This window comes from Pelecanus crispus, chromosome 5 (assembly GCF_030463565.1).
Source record: "Pelecanus crispus isolate bPelCri1 chromosome 5, bPelCri1.pri, whole genome shotgun sequence".
NCBI lineage: Eukaryota > Metazoa > Chordata > Aves > Pelecaniformes > Pelecanidae > Pelecanus > Pelecanus crispus.
Genome location: NC_134647.1, coordinates 35,992,756 through 36,011,947, shown reverse-complemented (window position 1 = coordinate 36,011,947; position 19,192 = coordinate 35,992,756). Strand labels below are relative to the sequence as shown.

Genomic DNA, 19,192 nt, shown 5'->3' with positions numbered 1-19,192 from the left:
CTAGTGAAAGGAACCTTCAAAGGTGTAACAACAGTTTAGGACTATTTGTTTTATGGGAACTAAAATTTGATTCTAAAGTAACACCCTTGGGATGGTATGCCTTCCTTCAGCCTCTGTGGGCTCATTGCTTACCCGTTGGTAAAAGGCGATGCAATATGAGCTACAGAAACTTAAAGCCTGAGCAGTGCACTGAATTAGTGAATAAGCCTTAGGCCCAAAGCTAAAGGGCTACATTCTTTACCGATTTTATCTAGCTTGCATCCACATGCTGCACCCTGTTTCCCCAGGACTTGCAGCTTGACCTACTGTACTCATAGCTAGCCTTCGAGCTATCAAGAAAGGGATGAATTAATCATAGTCATCTTAAAGCTACAGTTTTGCTGACATTTTATACAAAGTGAATGCCTTGTAGAAGCTTGGGTTTTTTAGCACCTGTTTGTTCCTTTTTCTGTTACAGCCAGTTTAAAAGACATAGGTTTCTTTTCCCTTAATCAAAGTGCTTTCCATTTTACGTTTTTGTTTCATAGAAAAATGCTTTCCATACTGGCAAAAACTGTTACTATTTTTGAAAGGTACATGTAGTTCTAGTAGCTGATAAAAAGAATGATTTTTCAAGCCATGGTAAGCAAGCAGAAAGAGGACCGTGCAAATGTTATTTTTAGCTTATTCTCAGACTTCAGTCAGTCTTCGAATTGAGCTGTTTTGCAAACTTTGTGACACAAACTTAGTTATTTGAAATCCACCTGTATGGGGAAGTGATTGTATCAAGAGTAAATGGTGAAAAATACTTCTCTGTAACACAGCACAAGACTGCCATTAATTCACACTGACCAGACCCTGCTACTAAGACTCTTCTCAGGCTTTTGCTGAAAAAGGGAAAAAAATCTGCTTATGTTGTAATGTTGTCGTCTTTGAAGTACTGTAGTCTTCTTTGAAGCCATATGTAAAGTGGGACTAAGGTATTATGGCCCATTTAAATGCTACTGCTAACAGCGAAGTTCCTTGAAGCTCTAAGGCATGTAAAAGATTAAATCATACCCTACATTTGCTCTATCTAAAAAAACTCCATGCCATATACTGGGGTGAATTAAAAAGCAAAACCAAAACACTGATCAGATCAGTAGATACTGATTGCATATTGCTTAATCACAGTATTAAAAAATATTCCTATTTTTATTATTGCTAAAATAAAGCTTTATTACAAAAAAAAAGGCCAGCCTTTCTGTAACATCAGTCTTGGCTCAAGAATGTTAACACTGCCAATGACAGTAATTTAAAAAAAAAAAGGGGGGGGGGGTAGCGCCCCAACTCCATAGAGATTATTTGCTAGATAGGTGAGTAGCAGATAGAAAACTGCACTCACTTGAAGAGTGCAGTTAGGTATTCCTGTCTTGACCCTTGTACAAATACTTTGGTGGCTGCCATGGGGAGTCAGGTGCTGCAGTGCTCGCTGTTGCAATGTCTCACATCCTTTCTTTGGATGTAGCCTTAGCATCTGGCACTCTTCTGGAGTCAGAATATCAGATGCACTTTCAAAAGCAGCTTCTCTACTGGCAGGCTGCCACCGCATGGTCCAACAGCAGGCAGAATTATAAAATAATATAAAATAGCCTAAATTTAAGTCATAGCATCTGTACTGATAAACACTCAAAATTTCCCCAAAGGAGAAAGTTACCTAGGTATAATTAAATGTGCATCATGGTGAGCTTCCATTTGGAGTACTTGCTGTGTGGGACAGGCTGCACTGCTTGCCCGGAGAGCCACCCACAACGCAACAGCGACTAAATTTTCTGCTGCTTGTTATGTCCAAACAGTCACTTACCTTGCAACCACAAAGCTTTTCTTCCCTCATTAATGCTTGAAGATTACAGCAGCTTCAATATGGCCTGAAGTGCAATTCCAGCTGGTTTATGATGCTTTCTATGACATTGGCACTTCAGGGAAAGCACGCAGCAAATAGAAAGGAAACAAGCTTGCAAACAACAGGGAGACAGCTTGTCACCAGGACAATAATTTCTTTTACAAGATGCTGTCCTTAATAAATAATGCACTTACCCTTAATTAAAAAAAAAAAATCTGTTCGATACCACAATCTGGTGAAGAGATCAAAGGAGATCTCATTCCAGAGTTCTGCTGTATTTTTAATAGGGACAATAGTAATACATAATAATAAAAATAAAGACGACTTTACCTAAATAAAATTACATCTGTTTACTTATCATTCGATTACTCTAAACTGTGCTATATACTTATAAGCCACTTACAGTGGTTTTCCAGCTAAGTTGCCACTGATTCTTTGACTTGATTTTGTGTAATAAAGGCATTCCAGTATGGGACTGGCATACCCTCCAAAACCATTTACTTCTGCTTAGGAGTTAAAAATGCATTTGCTTTATATTTTCTCCAGGAAACATAAGTATAGTCTGAGTGGGTACTATGTGACTGACTTGATATTCCAATAATGGTTCAAAACACATTAACTGCAGCACAACTTTGTAAAATTGACATTTCTGTAGTAAGACATATCAGTATTCCCAAATAAAACACACTACAATATATTTTTACAATATTTTTGTGGAAAATAATTTCTTGTGGACCAAATAAAATTAAACTTACCATCTGCTTGTAAGACTTTTATTTGATAGAAATGCACAGATTGGACAAGGTCTTGTTGCTATGAGTTTGCGTAATTCCCATTCACATACATTTTGGAAGCAACTGAACACGTAAGTCAAAGTTTACTGATTCAGAATATTCTTGGTAAAGCATTTTAAGTCCTTTTCCATCAGAGAAGGCATGATCCCTACTCCCTGGGGATTACTGTGTTTTTCATTATAGTCACTGAAGATTGCTCCTTTTGTAAAAAAATAACGGAATGAACCAATTTTTTAAAAAATAAATTAAAAATAGCCATTGTTTAAGATTCTAAAACATATAAAAATTTTAAAAAATAAGGGGGAAGGTTTAAATTTCTTACAGAACCAGCATGAGGTAGAAATTCAAGTCATATTTTGAGAAGTTACCCTAGAGATATTAATTAAATCTCTCAATTTTGAAAATAGACTCAGGAACTGTCTCTTAACAAATATGTACATGGTAACATTAACTGGCAGATGAAATTTTAACAATTTTATCTTAAAGATTCTAGTGACAAAGCAAGGTGCCATTTTTTTCTTGATTTTTGCTCTCCATTTTGCTCACCTCTAATTATTTGAAAGTCACGCTAGTAGTTCACCTTGATGCCTGAATTTCCTGGACTTTGTTTCCAGGCAACATCTTCTAGGAAGGAAGGAGCCTTAAGCCAGTGTAGACCATTACTGTCGGTAATAAAAACTGCCCGATGTTGAAAATTCTGTAACTGTTCTGCTGTAGCTGACTTTTTGATTCCCCAGTGCTCATTACTGACTATGTTATTTGAACATGCCTATAACTGTAGAAACAAGCAGGAAGAGATACTGATATATGATTTGATTAACCATAAAAAAGCATGCAGTCTTAACGTTGAAGAAAGTTTAGTAGCTATGTGTTGCATACACAATACAAAATTAGTTTTATCCCCCCCCCCCCCAAAATACTACACTTTTATCAAGGGGCTCTGGTTATGTCATATAACTTAAAGTACTGTTAGTATCAGAACCCAGCAACCTTTAATGCACATACAACAAGGTTTTTTTTGTGTATATTTAAATTCTGAACCAAACAAATACATCTGTTAGGATATGTTGTGTTAAAAAACTATACGATCCATCTAGCAGCAGATAGTTCATATTTTCCCCTATTCATTATATTCAGTACATATTGCTGTGTTCCCCCTACTTTTCACAAATTTTCCACCCAGCAGACAGGATGTTCATGGGCACAAGCAAATGGGAACCTAGACTAGTTGGTATAGATAAACTGCAGCCACTTGTAGTATTAGGGCCAGGCTGACCTCTAGCACTAACATCATTAGACAATCACTAATATCAACAGGAAATGTGCTGCTTGGTGTTCAGAGGGATGTCTGAGACAGTTATTTCTTCAACACTGTAAGACCAGGAAAAACAAGCAATTTTTGAAATAATGAAAACCCAATTATGCAGTTCAGTCAAACTTAATGGCATTTTTAAAAAATCGGTTTTACAAGCAAAGAAAGTGCGCTCCAGGCTCTGGCAATATTGTGACATTTGAAACAATGTCTGCATCACATAGCAAGACTGAATACTGACCAAATGTTAAATCAATAGAACAATTTCTTGCTCTCAGACTAATGTGTCAGTCTGACCTTTTATTTAAAAGACTACTTAAGACCATGGATTTAGCATGTCTTGCATTTTCCTTTGTAGCTCTGACTGTTTTAAAGCTTTAAGTATATTTTATTTTCATTGTGTAGAGAAGAATCTGAGGCACAATCCCAATTTAACAGATCAGTGACAGAGCCAAGAGCACAAAGGCCTCCTGACTTCTTGCTTTATTAGGTCATCCCTTAACTATGCTGTCTCACCCAAAGGTTCCTCCTAAACTAAGAACTGATGAAAAAAAAAAAAGTTAGTAATTGTGTAAAACAGTAAAAATAACAATTTGCCTTGAAGTAATTTTTCCCCTTATTAACCAGAGATATGATTATTTTGTCATTATGGCAGCGTAACAAAAGAGAATGTTCCTGAATGCAAAAAATTAGATTTACAAATCTCAGGCCTAGCAAAGAGAGTCTTGTCAAACTTTATCAGACTACTATTAATTTTTATATCATAGAATTAAGCAGATGTATAAGATGTCAACAGGCTTGATCTTTACAACTTGAGATCGTTGTTTCCCAATGGCTTAAAACAATCATCCACAAATTCATCACTGACTTCTTCAAGAGCAGCTGGCTTCCATTTGGGGGACTGGTCTTTGTCAATCAGCACTGTCAAGTGGGGTGTAAAAACACAAAAGACAACTTGTAAACTTTCTCTAATGAAGATGACTTCAGATTGCATCAAGACAGACAACTACAGTGAATACGTGTGGGAGAAAAATCAATATGCTCTGGGGAAGACAGAGTTTTGTAACATATATATTTCTACTCTAATAAAAATTCTTGAGTTGTGACCTGTCTAGAGATTTATCTGCGAGTTGCCTGATGATACAAGGAACAGTGGATCACTTCAGAAGTAGCCAAGCTTCGAAGAAATAGACCTGAAATTAGTGCTTTTAGACCTACCACTTTTGCCCGTCTTCTGCTTTTTCATGTGAAACTGGGAACAGTATGCACAATGCTCCTTTTGGACAAGGGCTTTCACATCTCTGTGCAAAATCTGACTCTTTGTAGAGTATAGGATATAACTCAAACTAGGTGTTAAATGCCTAAAGCTAATTTAAATGCATCATATAAACTAATACTGAAATAACTAATGAGGAAAGAGTAAAGCAGAGTATCTTTGTGGGAAAATCAAGAATATTTATTTGTAAATACTGACAGATACTGCAGACCTATGTAGATTTAACTGTGAAGATTTGTATAATCTTAGTACACGCTGTATCCTGGGAAATACTTCACTGAAGATTAAAGTCATCAGTGAATGAATGACATTGTAGAAGTGTAACAAGAAAATACCAATTCTCAAAAAGCATTCCTTGTATCACTGGAATGTTGAAGGCATGTCAGCAAGAACAGCTGCACTAGAAAACAATAAGACAAGAGAAAGTTTATTTGTGCATGAAACTGACCAATATGAATGGAATTCCCAAGCATCCTTCCAAGCACCTTTCTGGCCCCAAGAAGAGCCATAAAGGTGCTATTCAAAATGTGATTTTTTTTATAATTTAAAAAGAACGGCTATAGTAACTGTGGCTCTCTAGGATGCACTGACTACCCAACATCCCTCCTCAACACACATGGCCTTCACATGTGTGATATCAGCACCTGGTTTGGAGAGGCACCTGTGTCCTGGGACACCTCCTGACCAATGCAGTCCACAGCATATAAAGGAGGATGGGCAGAAAGCACCTCTCAAATTCCTCTGCTGAGAACAGAATTTGTTAGTTTGTTTATTCTTTCTTTCTGATAAAGACTTCAGAGTAGGATGGTTCTAAAGGTGTGTGGACAGAAGACAGTCACAGAGACTAGATATTTTAAAGAATAACAGCTGGTTTTTGGTAAGTCTGTCTTTCTAAACATTCATTCTTGGTGACTAAACTAGAACCATCCAGGATGAGAAATGTGCAAAGGAGCTGGATTTTAAGTTTGGTAGAAAGAATGCCCACCTAAAGATTGTGTTTTATCAAAAGATGGGTATTATGGAAGTCTGTGGTAAGAAATGTGACTTGAAAACTTCTTGTTAACTTTTCCCTCTATAACCAACACTTGGAAAATGCCTAAAAAATAAATACTAGTCAAATGACAACTGCACTAATTAGTATTTCTGTAGCTGAAGACATACAGGCATCACAACTCTTCAGCTTGCATCTCCAAAGAGAAAGGAGAATGAGAGCCCTGCATCTATTTACCTGCAAATACTGGACTAAGGACTCCTTGGGTACAAATAAACATTACTTTAAAAAGAAACCCATTATATGTATAGAAGCTGCAATTCCACAGAGAGTAGAATCCATGTGGACAATTCTTCAAAAGAAATGTGCTGTAAAGGAGTGATTTTACTAGGTCATTCAACTGGGTAACTTTCTGAAGAGTTACGATCCTACAAGTTAATTTTAAACACTGTGATGTGAAGCCATTGATTGGTTTGGGTCAAAATATGTAATTGTCCCAAATCAACTATATTTATTCCATTGGAGTAGTAATTATCTAATGATTTTCTTCAACTTCAGTTGGTGTTCACAATCTGGCCAAAATAATCTTTAACTCTTATCCACAGAAAACCAGGCTGACAAGAGATGCTTTAAATTAGAGGGGGGGCAGGGGGAAAGTCCATGTGTATACTACTACAGCTTCAACTCTGAAATACAGTAGTAACTGCTGATAATTCTCCACTCTATGGCACTGCTGTGTAATCAAGTTAATCTTTCTGTTTGGATCTGTGGCTGGTTTTACTCTGGTGGATAAACTGAATGCTTATAATGGTCTCTCCAATGAAGTCTTTAATCTTATATGAGTTAAGATATTTGTTTTCTAATAGTATCATGAAAATATTCCCTTTCTGCATTAACTTCTGTATATCTTGTGTTTCTCCAGCTTGAGATATTGATCACTACAAGAACAGAACAAAAATTCTGAAGAGTTCTAAGGTAGGCCAAGGAAAGTTCATTACGATAAAAGTAATTGAACACAGACACTGTGTTAAGGGCTTGTTCTTGTGGTTTACCTTTTTTTTTTTTTTAAAAAAAAACCAAAACCAAAACCCCTCTGTTCAGTAGGAGTGATTTTTACTGGACTTCAATCAGTGTTCTATTGCTTAGCTTCATTGGGCACAGTCAAAACACACTTCTAAGCACCTGAAATTCTGTTAGTTGCAATGAAATCTCTACCTACTCACTGACTGCAGGGGGTTTGTGTGCCCAGAGTAAGGCTCACATCTGCCAGCTGCTAGCCCTGCAGGAGAGAGGGCAGAAGCCATACAGAAATAAGATCTTTGCAGGATCAGCAATATGTAGAAAGCCTTTACAACTCCATTTGAAGCGTACATTCCCACACAAATAGTTAGGAGGCTAATTTAACAGATTTTTGTCCCCTCAGGCTGTTGACATTGTAGTCTACCTGGATGTGTTTGAGCACTGACTCCAAAAATGACCACTTTTCTTATGCAGTAACAATTAAAAAACCAAAATTTTTTTAAATTACCCAGAGCTATGCATTTCTTAGTTTATGTATTATTCTGTAAATCAGGGTGAAAAATGGATACCTGAAGTGTTCAAAGACCACATTTACTATCATATGGGAAAATGTTGATGAAATATGATCTATGTATTTTATGCTTTAAGGGTTTTGGCTTTTCTTTAGTAGCTCCCATCACAAGAATCATAAATGGGGAAGACTGTTTGCCAGCAGATTTTCAGTCTGGTTGAAAGAAAACTAGCTAAAAGAAAAATGAAATTTTGATATCAGGTCAAAGCAGGTTTAAAAAGCTTTTAAACAAACTACTTCCCTAGCATTCCTATTAAAATTACAGTTTGAAGTAGATAAAAGCTGTTATTAAAACCTGACCTAGGGCCATTGCTGCTGAAAAACAATCTTCAAAAACTAAAATCTGATTGCTGTATCTTTACTTTGTGGTAGATCCTCTTGTGGTAGACAGGGTCAAGAGCTGGTTCTTAAATGCTTGGAATGTAATGTTTTAATAAAGAAAAAGCCAATATTTAAATTAACATTTTTATCCATTTTCACTTTTATTCACTGTGGTTGATCCTGTGAAGTACTTAGCATCCTTTTTAAAGGGAAGTAAGATTATTAAGTACACTTTTGGATAATTATTTTTATGAGATTAGACCCAACTACAAAATGATCTTGAGTCAGATTCTGCACCACTCTTAAACAAGAGAAACACTTTTAAGATGACAAATGTGAGAACAAGATACATGCAGTAAGCAGAGAGCAGAAGGGCTTCAAGAACAAATTATTATTCTTAGCAATCCCCTCTGTGCAGCTGGATCTCTGGTGGTTGGGGTTTTTTTCTTCCCCTGATACACTTAAGCCTTTGCTACATCATCCTATGTAGAAGAGAAGCTTCCCAACTGCTGTTCTTCCAGCTTTTTTCTTTACAAGCAGTTTATGTATTTTACTGGCCATACTGACAAGTGAGTTGCTTTTGTCCTCTACCACATCCCAAGATGGTTTAATGACCTTGTGCATTACAAGTAAGAATTTGGTTTGGTGTTCATCTGACTCTCAGACTTTGAGTTTGTCACTTCCTGAATAACTACATTTCAGCAGCTTATGTGGTGATTCAGAATACATCCTAAGAATATTCTTTTTAAGGTATCTTTTTTTTCCCCATTACCAACACAATGAAAACCACATACTTCTCAACGTGTGTGGTAAATTCTTCAAAGAAGTCTCTCCTAATAAGTGCTAAAGATTAATTAATCAAAATCAGAAACTTTTCCGTACTATACAAACAAACTTTGCATCTCTCACCCCAGGCTATAATACAGCATTTCTAACAGTGAACACTCAAACTAATATCCACTACTCAAGGGGATTTTAAACTACTTTATAAAGACATATAAAAAATGCAGAGGAGGTGATAATACATACTTGAGTATATAACTGTGTGAATTAAAAGCAAGATTCCCTCGACCCCAAAGTGTTATTCATCCAAATGTGCAAGCTCCTTGGAAAAGGAAATGCCTGGGCTTTGTTTCATCTTGTGCTGAATAGTATATAAATAATTACTACAGTTTCTAACAGATGTGACATCTGGTTTGACAGACTGCAGTGTGAATCAGCAGTAGAATCAAGGACAGAATCTAAGTCTGTCCCCTAGGTGAACTTGCTGAACTGCTGCTCTACTTTTACCACTACTGATCTTGACCAATGCCTTAAAATGCTGAATTATTTAGTATTAAGTTTACATATATAGTTTTTTAATAGTAAGACACCTGTACATAGAGACATTTTGGACATGGCTGAAAGTAGTATTTGTTCTAACGATTTTCTACGCAAATAGTTGTTCTTGACTTCAAGTCTTAAACCATCTTATAGCTGGTTCAGCCAGCTACGTGGCAACACTAAATCTGGACATACAAGTGATACACATAGCTACTCACTACTGTCAGTGTTAAATATATTTTGAACTTTCTCAATGAACTGGTGAAACCTTTTCATGGTGCTGTGTTACTAGGTGTGTAAGTAACATTAGGAAGCTGAGATTAAACAAAGGAAACAACATGGCTGTTACACTTTGGAAAAAATAACAAATTCTGGCCATATAGGAGTCCAGTAAGCAAAAACTGTAGCAAGCTGGGAAGCATTCTCTGGGCTGTTGCTGCATGCATTTTTCTTGATCTCTAGAGAAGCAACACAGCAGTGAGTTTGCACATTATTAAGTTTGAGAAACATTTCTGGTGTGCACGCTTACCTGCCCGAACGCCTTCATAGAAGTCATGGCCTCTCTGAAAGATTAAAAAAAGCATTATTGTAGTTTTCTTAACCAAAGCCCTCTGCCATTCCTATCTGACCATCATTAATGTAGTCTCCTTTGAGTTGCATATAAAGACATGGAACTGGAAAAAAACAAAGTGACAGCCTAACAAACACACAAAGAAGATATCAGAAATGAAAACCTAGAAATTGTGACCCCTTGATGTAATCTATATAAAACTTAGTCTCTGATAGACTTGCTATGCCTCTGTGGCTGGAAAGAGACAAAGGGCTCCGCTGCTTGCTTACCATGCATGCTTGGCTCAGTCTGTATTCCATTGTGAGTACGTCTTGTAAGCTCATGGAAGCTCCTTCTCTGAGCTGTCTGAGAGTCAACTTTAAGGATGTAGGTGACATCTTATTAATAGTCTGGGGAAGACATTAACAATTATTTTTATTCTCTTCAATTTAGACACGCTTGCAAGTCTGTCGTCTTTGCATTTTAAACTTTGTGAAGTAAATGATGGCACTCTTCTCCCTGAGCTCACTTATGTGATACCTATTCCTCCTGCTCACTCCCACCATGCTGTCATACTAAATGAACTTACTTGTATAAACTTTTATCAGCAAGATCTCTGGGATGTATGCGATCATTTGTGGAAGGCCTAAAACTCCTAAGGTCACATCATTTATGATCAAATTACTACTAGCCAGGGAATCTAATGCAGCTTGAAAGCCATTTCCAAACAGATTCTTTTGAGAAGTGATGGCGAGTGTTACAAGCAATTATACTCCATTTTTTTAATATCATGCATATATATATATATAGTCTGAATTGCTGTTAGATGTTACTGATATTGTAGCTGATCTTAGTATTGTACAGTATTTAAGTTTTATTTGGTACAATAGTCAGAGTAGTACGGTAATAATAGTGAGGTTAGCCACAAACTTTAAGTAGTTGCTTTATGATCATCTGCAAAGACTAGACAATATACTAAGAAGAAAATTGTGGAAGAAAAAAAAAAAAATCAAACATAAATGCATATTTGTCCATGCTTCTTGTCTGGGATCAACACATACTGCAGTAATTTAGCCCTAAATTGCTCTGCTGATAGGAAGCCTGGAGGTCTTGCCTTCCTCCTTTTGACAGAGCTACAGGCTATAAATATTATGCAACAGACAGGATCTGTTTAAGGCACACAAACAAATGCTGTAAATCTGGCTCTTGTGACTATCCTTCAATTAACAGCATGCCAGTAAACAGTAGGGGAAGGTGGGGAGAAAGACAAAAACCTAGTTAAGAAAACAGAACCTAGCGTTAAAGCTTTCAGGGTTGTGGAGGAAAGGAGCTAAATCTTATTGTTGCTGATCTTTGCCTTCTTACTCTAAACGAGACTCTTCTTCCCCTGTAAACCAAACTAAAAGCTCTGTATTATTCACAGTACAATAGACATTTCCTGTTAATTAGGACATTTTTACCACTACTGAAAAGCAGCAGATGGTAAGATTTGCCTCTTTACATTATTTTCATTGCAGACATTGGACTCCTTACCCACAGACTTAAATGGCAGGTCATCAAAATCAACATTTTTTTTCTGGCTCCCAATTACTTGTTATCCCTCTTCAGACACCAGCTGATACAGCAGTGACCCATTTTGCCTAGTTAAGCTGGAAAACATGCAATTGCTATACAAGCAGGAGGCTGTGCAATTGTACCTTAAAAGCACTGGTTCTGTCATTCTGTTATTTGCATGTTGACCACTTTGAGCCAGCATTAGTTCTTTCTAAACCAGCCCCTCAAGCAAGCTGTCGTGTTTCCTGAGTTCTGGTAAAGCTCTCTAACAATGAGCTGCCTTTCAGCAGATAAGAAACCAGCTATACCTCTAATTACATCACTATCTAGGTCTCGGATGGACAGCAACTCTTAACTGGACCCCTTATTTCCCATAATGTGCTCTTGCTGGCTTTACCTTTGAACTGGACCTTTCTCCTTTGAGTTTCATGTTGTCATCTAGATTAGGAAGTCTTTGCTCAGACCAGGTTAAATGGTAAGCACAGTGCAACCAGATGGTTCCCTAGGTGAAATGGTAATGGCAAGTTCTTTCTGGTCAAAGAAAGCACTGAAATGGGGAAGATCTGAAAACAGCATTTAACTAGTCTAGTGCATCCAGCAGCTGCCTTATCTTGGCATATCAATGAGGTTGAAGGTGGAGGAGGCACTGTCATAAATCAAGCTGAAGGAAGAGGAACAAGGAAAGAAAATGGGTAGGTGTGATTTGCAGAAAAATGAGTCACCAGTGTATCTATAAATAAATTCGCTATACAAAGAGGAAGAGGGGATCGGTGCTAGGGAACAAGCCTGAAAAGGAGATAGGATAGGCTGAAGTGGGGACTACTAAAATGCAAATAAGCCTTCACAGAATTATTTGACATCTATTCCAGTATTTTTGAGACCATCTTGATTTCAACATAATGATCCTGAAAGCTATGAGCTGAATTTGCAATGGAGCTGAATTCCAGTAAGAAGGTGACTGAATTAAGTGACACTGACTCAGTGGAGTCCCTTACAAGAGTAACAGCTGGAACAGTGGCTGCATCTTTTGTCTCCAATGCCCATTAAAGTTTCTGACCTGAGCTGCTGAGGGTCCTTGAGGGAGGTTTTCTTTAAGTTAAAACAAACTCACTCCCAGAGGTCCAGTGTATCACTTCCCTTGCAATAGATGGAAGACACCCATCATTTACTTCCTGAGACACGAAAGCATTTGTTCATCTGCACTGAACAATGGTTCTGGATGAGCTTTGACAAAATATGAGTATCTAGCCAAAGCATCACAGGAAAGCTGCTTAAGGACAGATATATCACTCTTACTGGTCTGTTAACAGAGTTTCAGAATGCTTCTTTACTTGAATTCAACACTATTAAGACACCATCCAGCTTCATTCCTGTAATCTATCTCACCCACTTGCTGCACACCCATTTAAAGTTTCAGGAGCTAGTGTCTGCATCCCAGCCTGACCAGTAGATCTGGACTAGGTGTCTCGTAATTCTTAGTCTGTGCAGTGTCCTGCACGCTACACTAGAATTCATTCAGTAACAAGGCTACTAAATCATGAAGTATCAGTGCTTAGAAGGTGCACTGTCCTGCCAAAAAAAGCTATAAGAAAGCATCATGTGAAAACCAAGGCCCTTGAATACATAAAGGGGGCTTATAAGAGAGATGGAGACAAACTTTTTAGTAGGGCCTGTTGTGATAGGACAAGGGGTAATGGTTTTAAACTAAAAGAGGGTAGATTTAGACTAGATGTAAGGAAGAAATTTTTTTATGAGGGTGGTGAAACAATGGAGCAGGTTGCCTAGAGAGGTGGTAGATGCCCCATCCCTGGAAACATTCAAGGTCAGGTTGGATGGGGCTCTGAGCAACCTGATCTAGTTGAAGATGTCCCTGCTCATTGCAGGGGGGTTGGACTAGATGACCTCTAAAGATCCCTTCCAGCCCAAACGATTCTATGATTCTCCGATCTGATGCTTTTCAGGCTTTGACCCCACATGCTTACTTCATCCAATTAGAAGTGGTACTTTTGTCACTCAGATTAAAGCTTTTTGGCTCATGTCAACAGTGACACTATAAAGTAAAAGGTATTAAAAAATATTTTACTATGAATTCAAAAAGTGTGTTACTACTCTAGCTTTCTACCTTTTTGTAACTGGGTTCAAAATGTGATTTAAATCATGAAGCCATTCTCAAGGATGAGAATGAATATAACAACTAATAACTCTAGTATCAGATATGTGAAAGCCTGCCAAGCAGGCATGTTTTGAAAGTAAAAAGCAGAAGTACTATAGATTGAACAGAACAGGATACCTAAGATAGCACGGCTCACAGCATACTTGGATTACAGCAGAACTAGTAATTCCATTTTATTAACACTAAAAGGTATTGGCACATCAAAGGTGTGGATGTACCAAGATGTACCTCAAAATTTAGGGTATTTGTATTAGACTTTCAATTAGGGCTTATTCCATAAGCTTACTAATACATATCATAACAAATATACAGGGAAACAAAATAAGCATACATTGCTGTTACTGAATCCTTTACAGTCTCTATATTTATCATTTGAATGTGCTGTTGTTCCTGTACCCGGACACTAAAGTGAAACCTTGGTTTCACAAAGTGACAGGAAACTATCATCTATGGACATTCTCTTGGTACTTACCGCTGCTGAGGAAAATTACTTGCTTCACACAAGTCAATGAACTGCTATCAAGGATAATGTCTGATAATCTCAGACTGTCATGGTTCTGCTACATGTTCCCTGCTCTAACTGGTTCTTTGAACTCTGCTCCTCCTAGCGATGTGACAACAGGCCAATGCTTTGTCTGCAGGTGGTATAAAATGCTCAGCTGCGAGGGTGCAAGCTACCATTCTTCCTCCAGCTACGCTTAAGTTTAATTACAATTCTGCTTCTCTACTAAAACAAAACCCCCAGTTCAACTGGCAAGCATTTCCTGGAGAAAGCCAGATTTATACCTGAATTCCTTTTCAACTCCCCCCCCCCCCCCCGCATTTTTCTTTGGTGTTGTGGATGTTTCACAGAAGAAATTATATATCTGATCCTACAGGCTTACTTAATCCTACTGCTTAGCATAGAATATGTGCTGTTAGAAACTTGTCTGAAACTTATGTACTTGTTCACACTAATAAGCCTTGCACCTCCTAGAAAATGTGGGGTTCCTCCCCCCCCAGATTTCTGCATGGGCAGAAGCAACTTGTATTAATACAGTCTCATCTCTTGAACAGAACAGACAATTGTTCAGGAACTTCTGTCAACTCCAAGGACAATCATTCATTTGTAAATCATATGAAAGAAAAAAGCTAAAGTCCTATTACAGACATGAAATAAGAAAACTGAAGAAGCAACAAAAGAGCCATGTTTTGTTCTTGTTGTTCAGGAATTAAAAAAAAAATCAGGTACACAAAATCATAACTTTGACGTAGATGACATAGTTTTAAGTTCTAAATTAAAAATATGGAACAAACGTACCCCCCTAAACAACAAGGAACAAGAACTTTTTTTTTGATGGGGGTGATCTGAGTTATGAGGCTGCAGATGAAGGAAGCAAGTCAAGCAGGTTTGGGTAACTAGAGCAAACATGGCAAAACAATCTCGTTAACATATTTCAGTAACAAAGTGTTTCCAGACTCCTTGCATCTTTTGTAGTAGAAATTGTATTTTGAACAAAGCACCCTTTAAAGGCTATATGCTATTTTAAAAAGTTCCACTAGGTCTGATTATGTTTTAAAGTGCCATAAAATTGTATGAAATTAACTTAGGAAAAGCTATATGCAAATAATTCTTGATTATTTTCAACCTGCACTGAAACTAATCGATATAATATCCCTGCAGAATTATATTAAACTTTATAAAAGCTACAAATAAAATACTGCCTTGTAACTCAATACTGTAAAGAAATAAGAGCCACCAAAAGTGACTGCTATTAAAATGCTATCAAACTGTCTCAACAGACCTTAAGTACTTTCCCTCCCATCTATAACATACGGAAAAAGTGAAGAACTGAATCATGCAGCCTGTATAGTTGGGGGGGAAACCATGATGGTAGCCTATAGTAGAATTCAGGCCTACAAACACATAAAATGATTATTCTGGCACTAGCTCATTTGACTACTTTATTCAATGAAACTTGAATACAAGTGGGGAAAAAAATCAGCTTTCCCTTTCATTCAATTTTGCTTTTGTAATACATTAGCTAAACTTCTTGCAATGTACTAGGCATATTGCTTGGTACAAAGATAATTTTAAAACTTCCTTTCTCAGTAACTGTTTGAGCATTCTATTGACAAAATGCTAAATCTTTAATTAAAAACTAAAACCAAAAATGTATCTGTGTATCTGGGACAGGATGTCTAATGTTAATGATAATACATTATAAAATTATATTCCTTCTGCTCAAATGAAAGTCTGAAGATGATGGATGTTTTATTTTATTACAAGAGCAGGATTTCTTCTGTAAGCTGTAACTAAAGTTAAAAAAAAAGCTTTTGTTGGAGAAATGTTTGTGTTCTGTCCAATTCTAAGTAATATTTGAATAGCTCCAAGACAAACTTTTACAAGGTACCTGAATACAGATACTTCAAAGGAAAAAGAGAAAATACACACATTATAAATGAATATAAGTTGCTTCTTGCTTTTGAGGCTGAAGTGTATATTAAATTTTTGGTATTACTGTACATTTTTTGAGTTGTGACTACAGCCAGCACTTGGAAATGCATTAAAAAGATCAAAAAATAATCTGTGATAATAAAATTGCTTGCTGTTTACCCAATGATATCTCTGGAATGGAAGAAAATGAACATTGTTCTGGCACTGTTTTATTCCAATCTTTGGCAATAAAATGAGAAGCTATAAAAGGAACCTTTGTCACCAACCACCCCCTCACTGTGGGGAGGGGAAAAGGTGTTGTGGTTTTTTTTTTTAACTAGATTGCAATTTTATGCAACATATGATGGTATTCACATTGTTGCAGTTTTACAGAGGAATATTCTTGTGGAACTACTGACAATCCCACAGGACTATAGGTGAGAACCTGAGGACCTTAGTCCAATGTCCTACTGGTGTTACATAGTATTAGTTATGTTAATAAAGTGACTAAAGTCTGCCCCATGATAAGAAAGTACAGAACCAGACTTAAAATCTCTAACAAAAATAACATAGAAGATGTTACCTCTAGCTGCTTAATGGCAAAAGGAGAACCATCTTGCTTTAAGTTTTGAACAAGTTCTTCCATACTATTTGCTGAAAAAAGACTAAAAGAAAAAAAAAAGGTTAATAAATGAATGAACTGCTTCAGTCTTCCTCTTCCCTATGAAGTGCTAGTAACAGAGAAATTAGGAACAGCATAATCAGCTGATTTGCTTTTCTTCACAATGTCTTCCCTGTTGTTTAGTTTTAAGTAACTCGGTTGACAGGCATCTCTTCTTCCTTTACAAATCTCTAGCATTTCAATAAACCTCACTTACAAACTCTGATATTTATCCAGAAACTTTAATTACTACCATCAGTCTTATCTGTATTTTTATAACACATCAAATCTTCAGCTATCAGCTCCATTCTACTGGTTTGGTGTCAACATCTTTTGTCTCTAAACTTAGTTACTGCTATCCTTCTTCAAGAGTTTTAGCTCCTGCTTATCACTCTAACTTATTTCTCCTTCCCTTTCTGATACACAGAAGTTCCAGGCTATCACGGAAATGGCCTTATACCAACGAGTATAAATGTGATGCACAACATTTCCTGTCCAACTGAACAATTACTCTCACAAATTCCCATCCAATTTCTTTAGAAAATGTTCATTTTAATTTGCCATAGGGTAGTTGCTTAATATAATGGTGTATGAATCAGTCAAATATGCTCAAGTATTTAATATACTGATGAATGAAATATTTAATTAGCTTGAGATAAAGCTCCCTAAAGACAAAAAAGTTTAAATTACTAACTCGAATATAATTTCTATCATCTTATCTGTGGAACACTGACACTGTTACTGGATTTAACTTCATATTCTTTATCCAAAAGAATAAAAAAGAAGAAAGATTGCTGAATACCTGTTAATCTTCTCCATATGTTTATCAAGCACAAACTCCTTTTCTTGATCAATTTTGCTCTATTTAAAAAACAAATACATTTTTACTTGGTTATTTTAGACTGAAAAGCTTATCAGTACTGAAAAATTTCAGTGACTTGTGTTACAGAAATATTGTATCATAAATGAACATTTAATATTCATAAGACATTTTTAATTAATTACAATTTTGCAGTGTGTATAAATGAGCTTGTCACTTTATCTTGTGAATGTTAAAGATGTCACCTCATAATGCAGTGCTTGCTCTGAGCTACTATGTATGCATATTTGACTGGGTGGTTACCTTATACACAAGTAATCATGATTATTCTATCAATACATTTCTATCAAATACACTAAGAAAGCCAGTGTAGATAAATCTACTCAAAAATCTGAGAATGTTTTTTTTAAAAAAACGTTTTATTTTCTTAAGAAAATATACAGGCATGTATATATGTATTTATTTAAAAAAGACAAAATAAAGCATTTCCCTTATCTTTTCTCTGTCATTTTACAAAATTTTATTTGGACAACTAAAGAGTGTGAAAGAACTGTTGGCCTTGTGTGAAAAGGTTGTCAAATGTTTCAGATCTTCTGGCATTAAGGGGTTTAGGACATAAGCAGATGTGTCAGTAACAGCAGCTGAAGCTGAGTAAGGTTCCCTATCATTTCAGCTCAGGTAACTAAAAATACACAGCTTCCTTTTCCATTCAATGTCACCTTGTAAAGCAGTATACTGCAACATATAATCACTCCTATTTCATAGCTTTCTATTTTGTCAAAATAATCAGTACTACTATGTAAATTAGCTTATCCCATTTATTTTTCTAATTAATCTTTATAGATGAACTTAGTAATTCCAAAACAAAAATAATAAGAGTAGACACTGCTCATTTTAAAGCCAAATCACTGGGAAGTAATACTCAGATTGACTGAATACACTGAATCCTGATTTAACTCCAGAAGTTTCCTTTCTTTTGAAATAAAATTACAATGTACATCAAAAGAGCTAAAACAGCCACTGAATAAATTGATTGTAAAGCCAAACCCTTTTATTTTCATGCCTATTGTTACATGGGGCTAATACAAATACTAATTATGTATTATCGATACAGTTACATTCACCTCCAAAATCACAACAGAGAACTATGGGTTTGTCCACTGGGAAAACAGCACCTTTCTCCCCCTAAAAATATCAAGACCTCAGATGTTTTCCCTACAATATATCTGCACTCTGCTAATACTTTTCCCATTGATAACTGCTGTGCTTATTCAGAGTCTTTCAATTATCTCAAGGTTACAAACATGTAAAATATTTGAGAAATTACAGGAACAACTTGAGCCTTTAAATTCAGGCTTCAAATCTGGACTGCAGATGGTCTGCATCAAAATAATGCTAAAATTTACATCAAATGCATCAAGCTAGCAAAATATTTCTTCGGGTTGATAAAGAGAAAGTTTCTGGGATGAAAATATAAAATCCAATTCCAAGTGAGCAGCGTAGCATTTAATAACTGGCACTATAACTTGTGCAGCCTCTGGACTAGGCC

The 19,192-nt window shown here is 36.4% G+C and overlaps 1 protein-coding gene across 1 annotated transcript in view; it reads right to left on the bottom strand.

The window, feature by feature from the left end:
- Window positions 1-3,575: 3,575 nt before the first annotated feature.
- Window positions 3,576-19,192, bottom strand: part of HIBCH (3-hydroxyisobutyryl-CoA hydrolase) — a 49,342-nt gene continuing 33,725 nt past the window's right edge. Inside the window, exons 10-14 of the mRNA XM_075710597.1 lie at window positions 17,626-17,684; window positions 16,746-16,827; window positions 10,310-10,429; window positions 9,999-10,032; window positions 3,576-4,888 (exon numbers count right to left, since the gene is read on the bottom strand). Coding sequence (XP_075566712.1) covers window positions 4,773-4,888; window positions 9,999-10,032; window positions 10,310-10,429; window positions 16,746-16,827; window positions 17,626-17,684 — 411 coding nt within the window. The 3' untranslated portion in view covers window positions 3,576-4,772. The remainder of the gene's footprint in view (window positions 4,889-9,998; window positions 10,033-10,309; window positions 10,430-16,745; window positions 16,828-17,625; window positions 17,685-19,192) is intronic.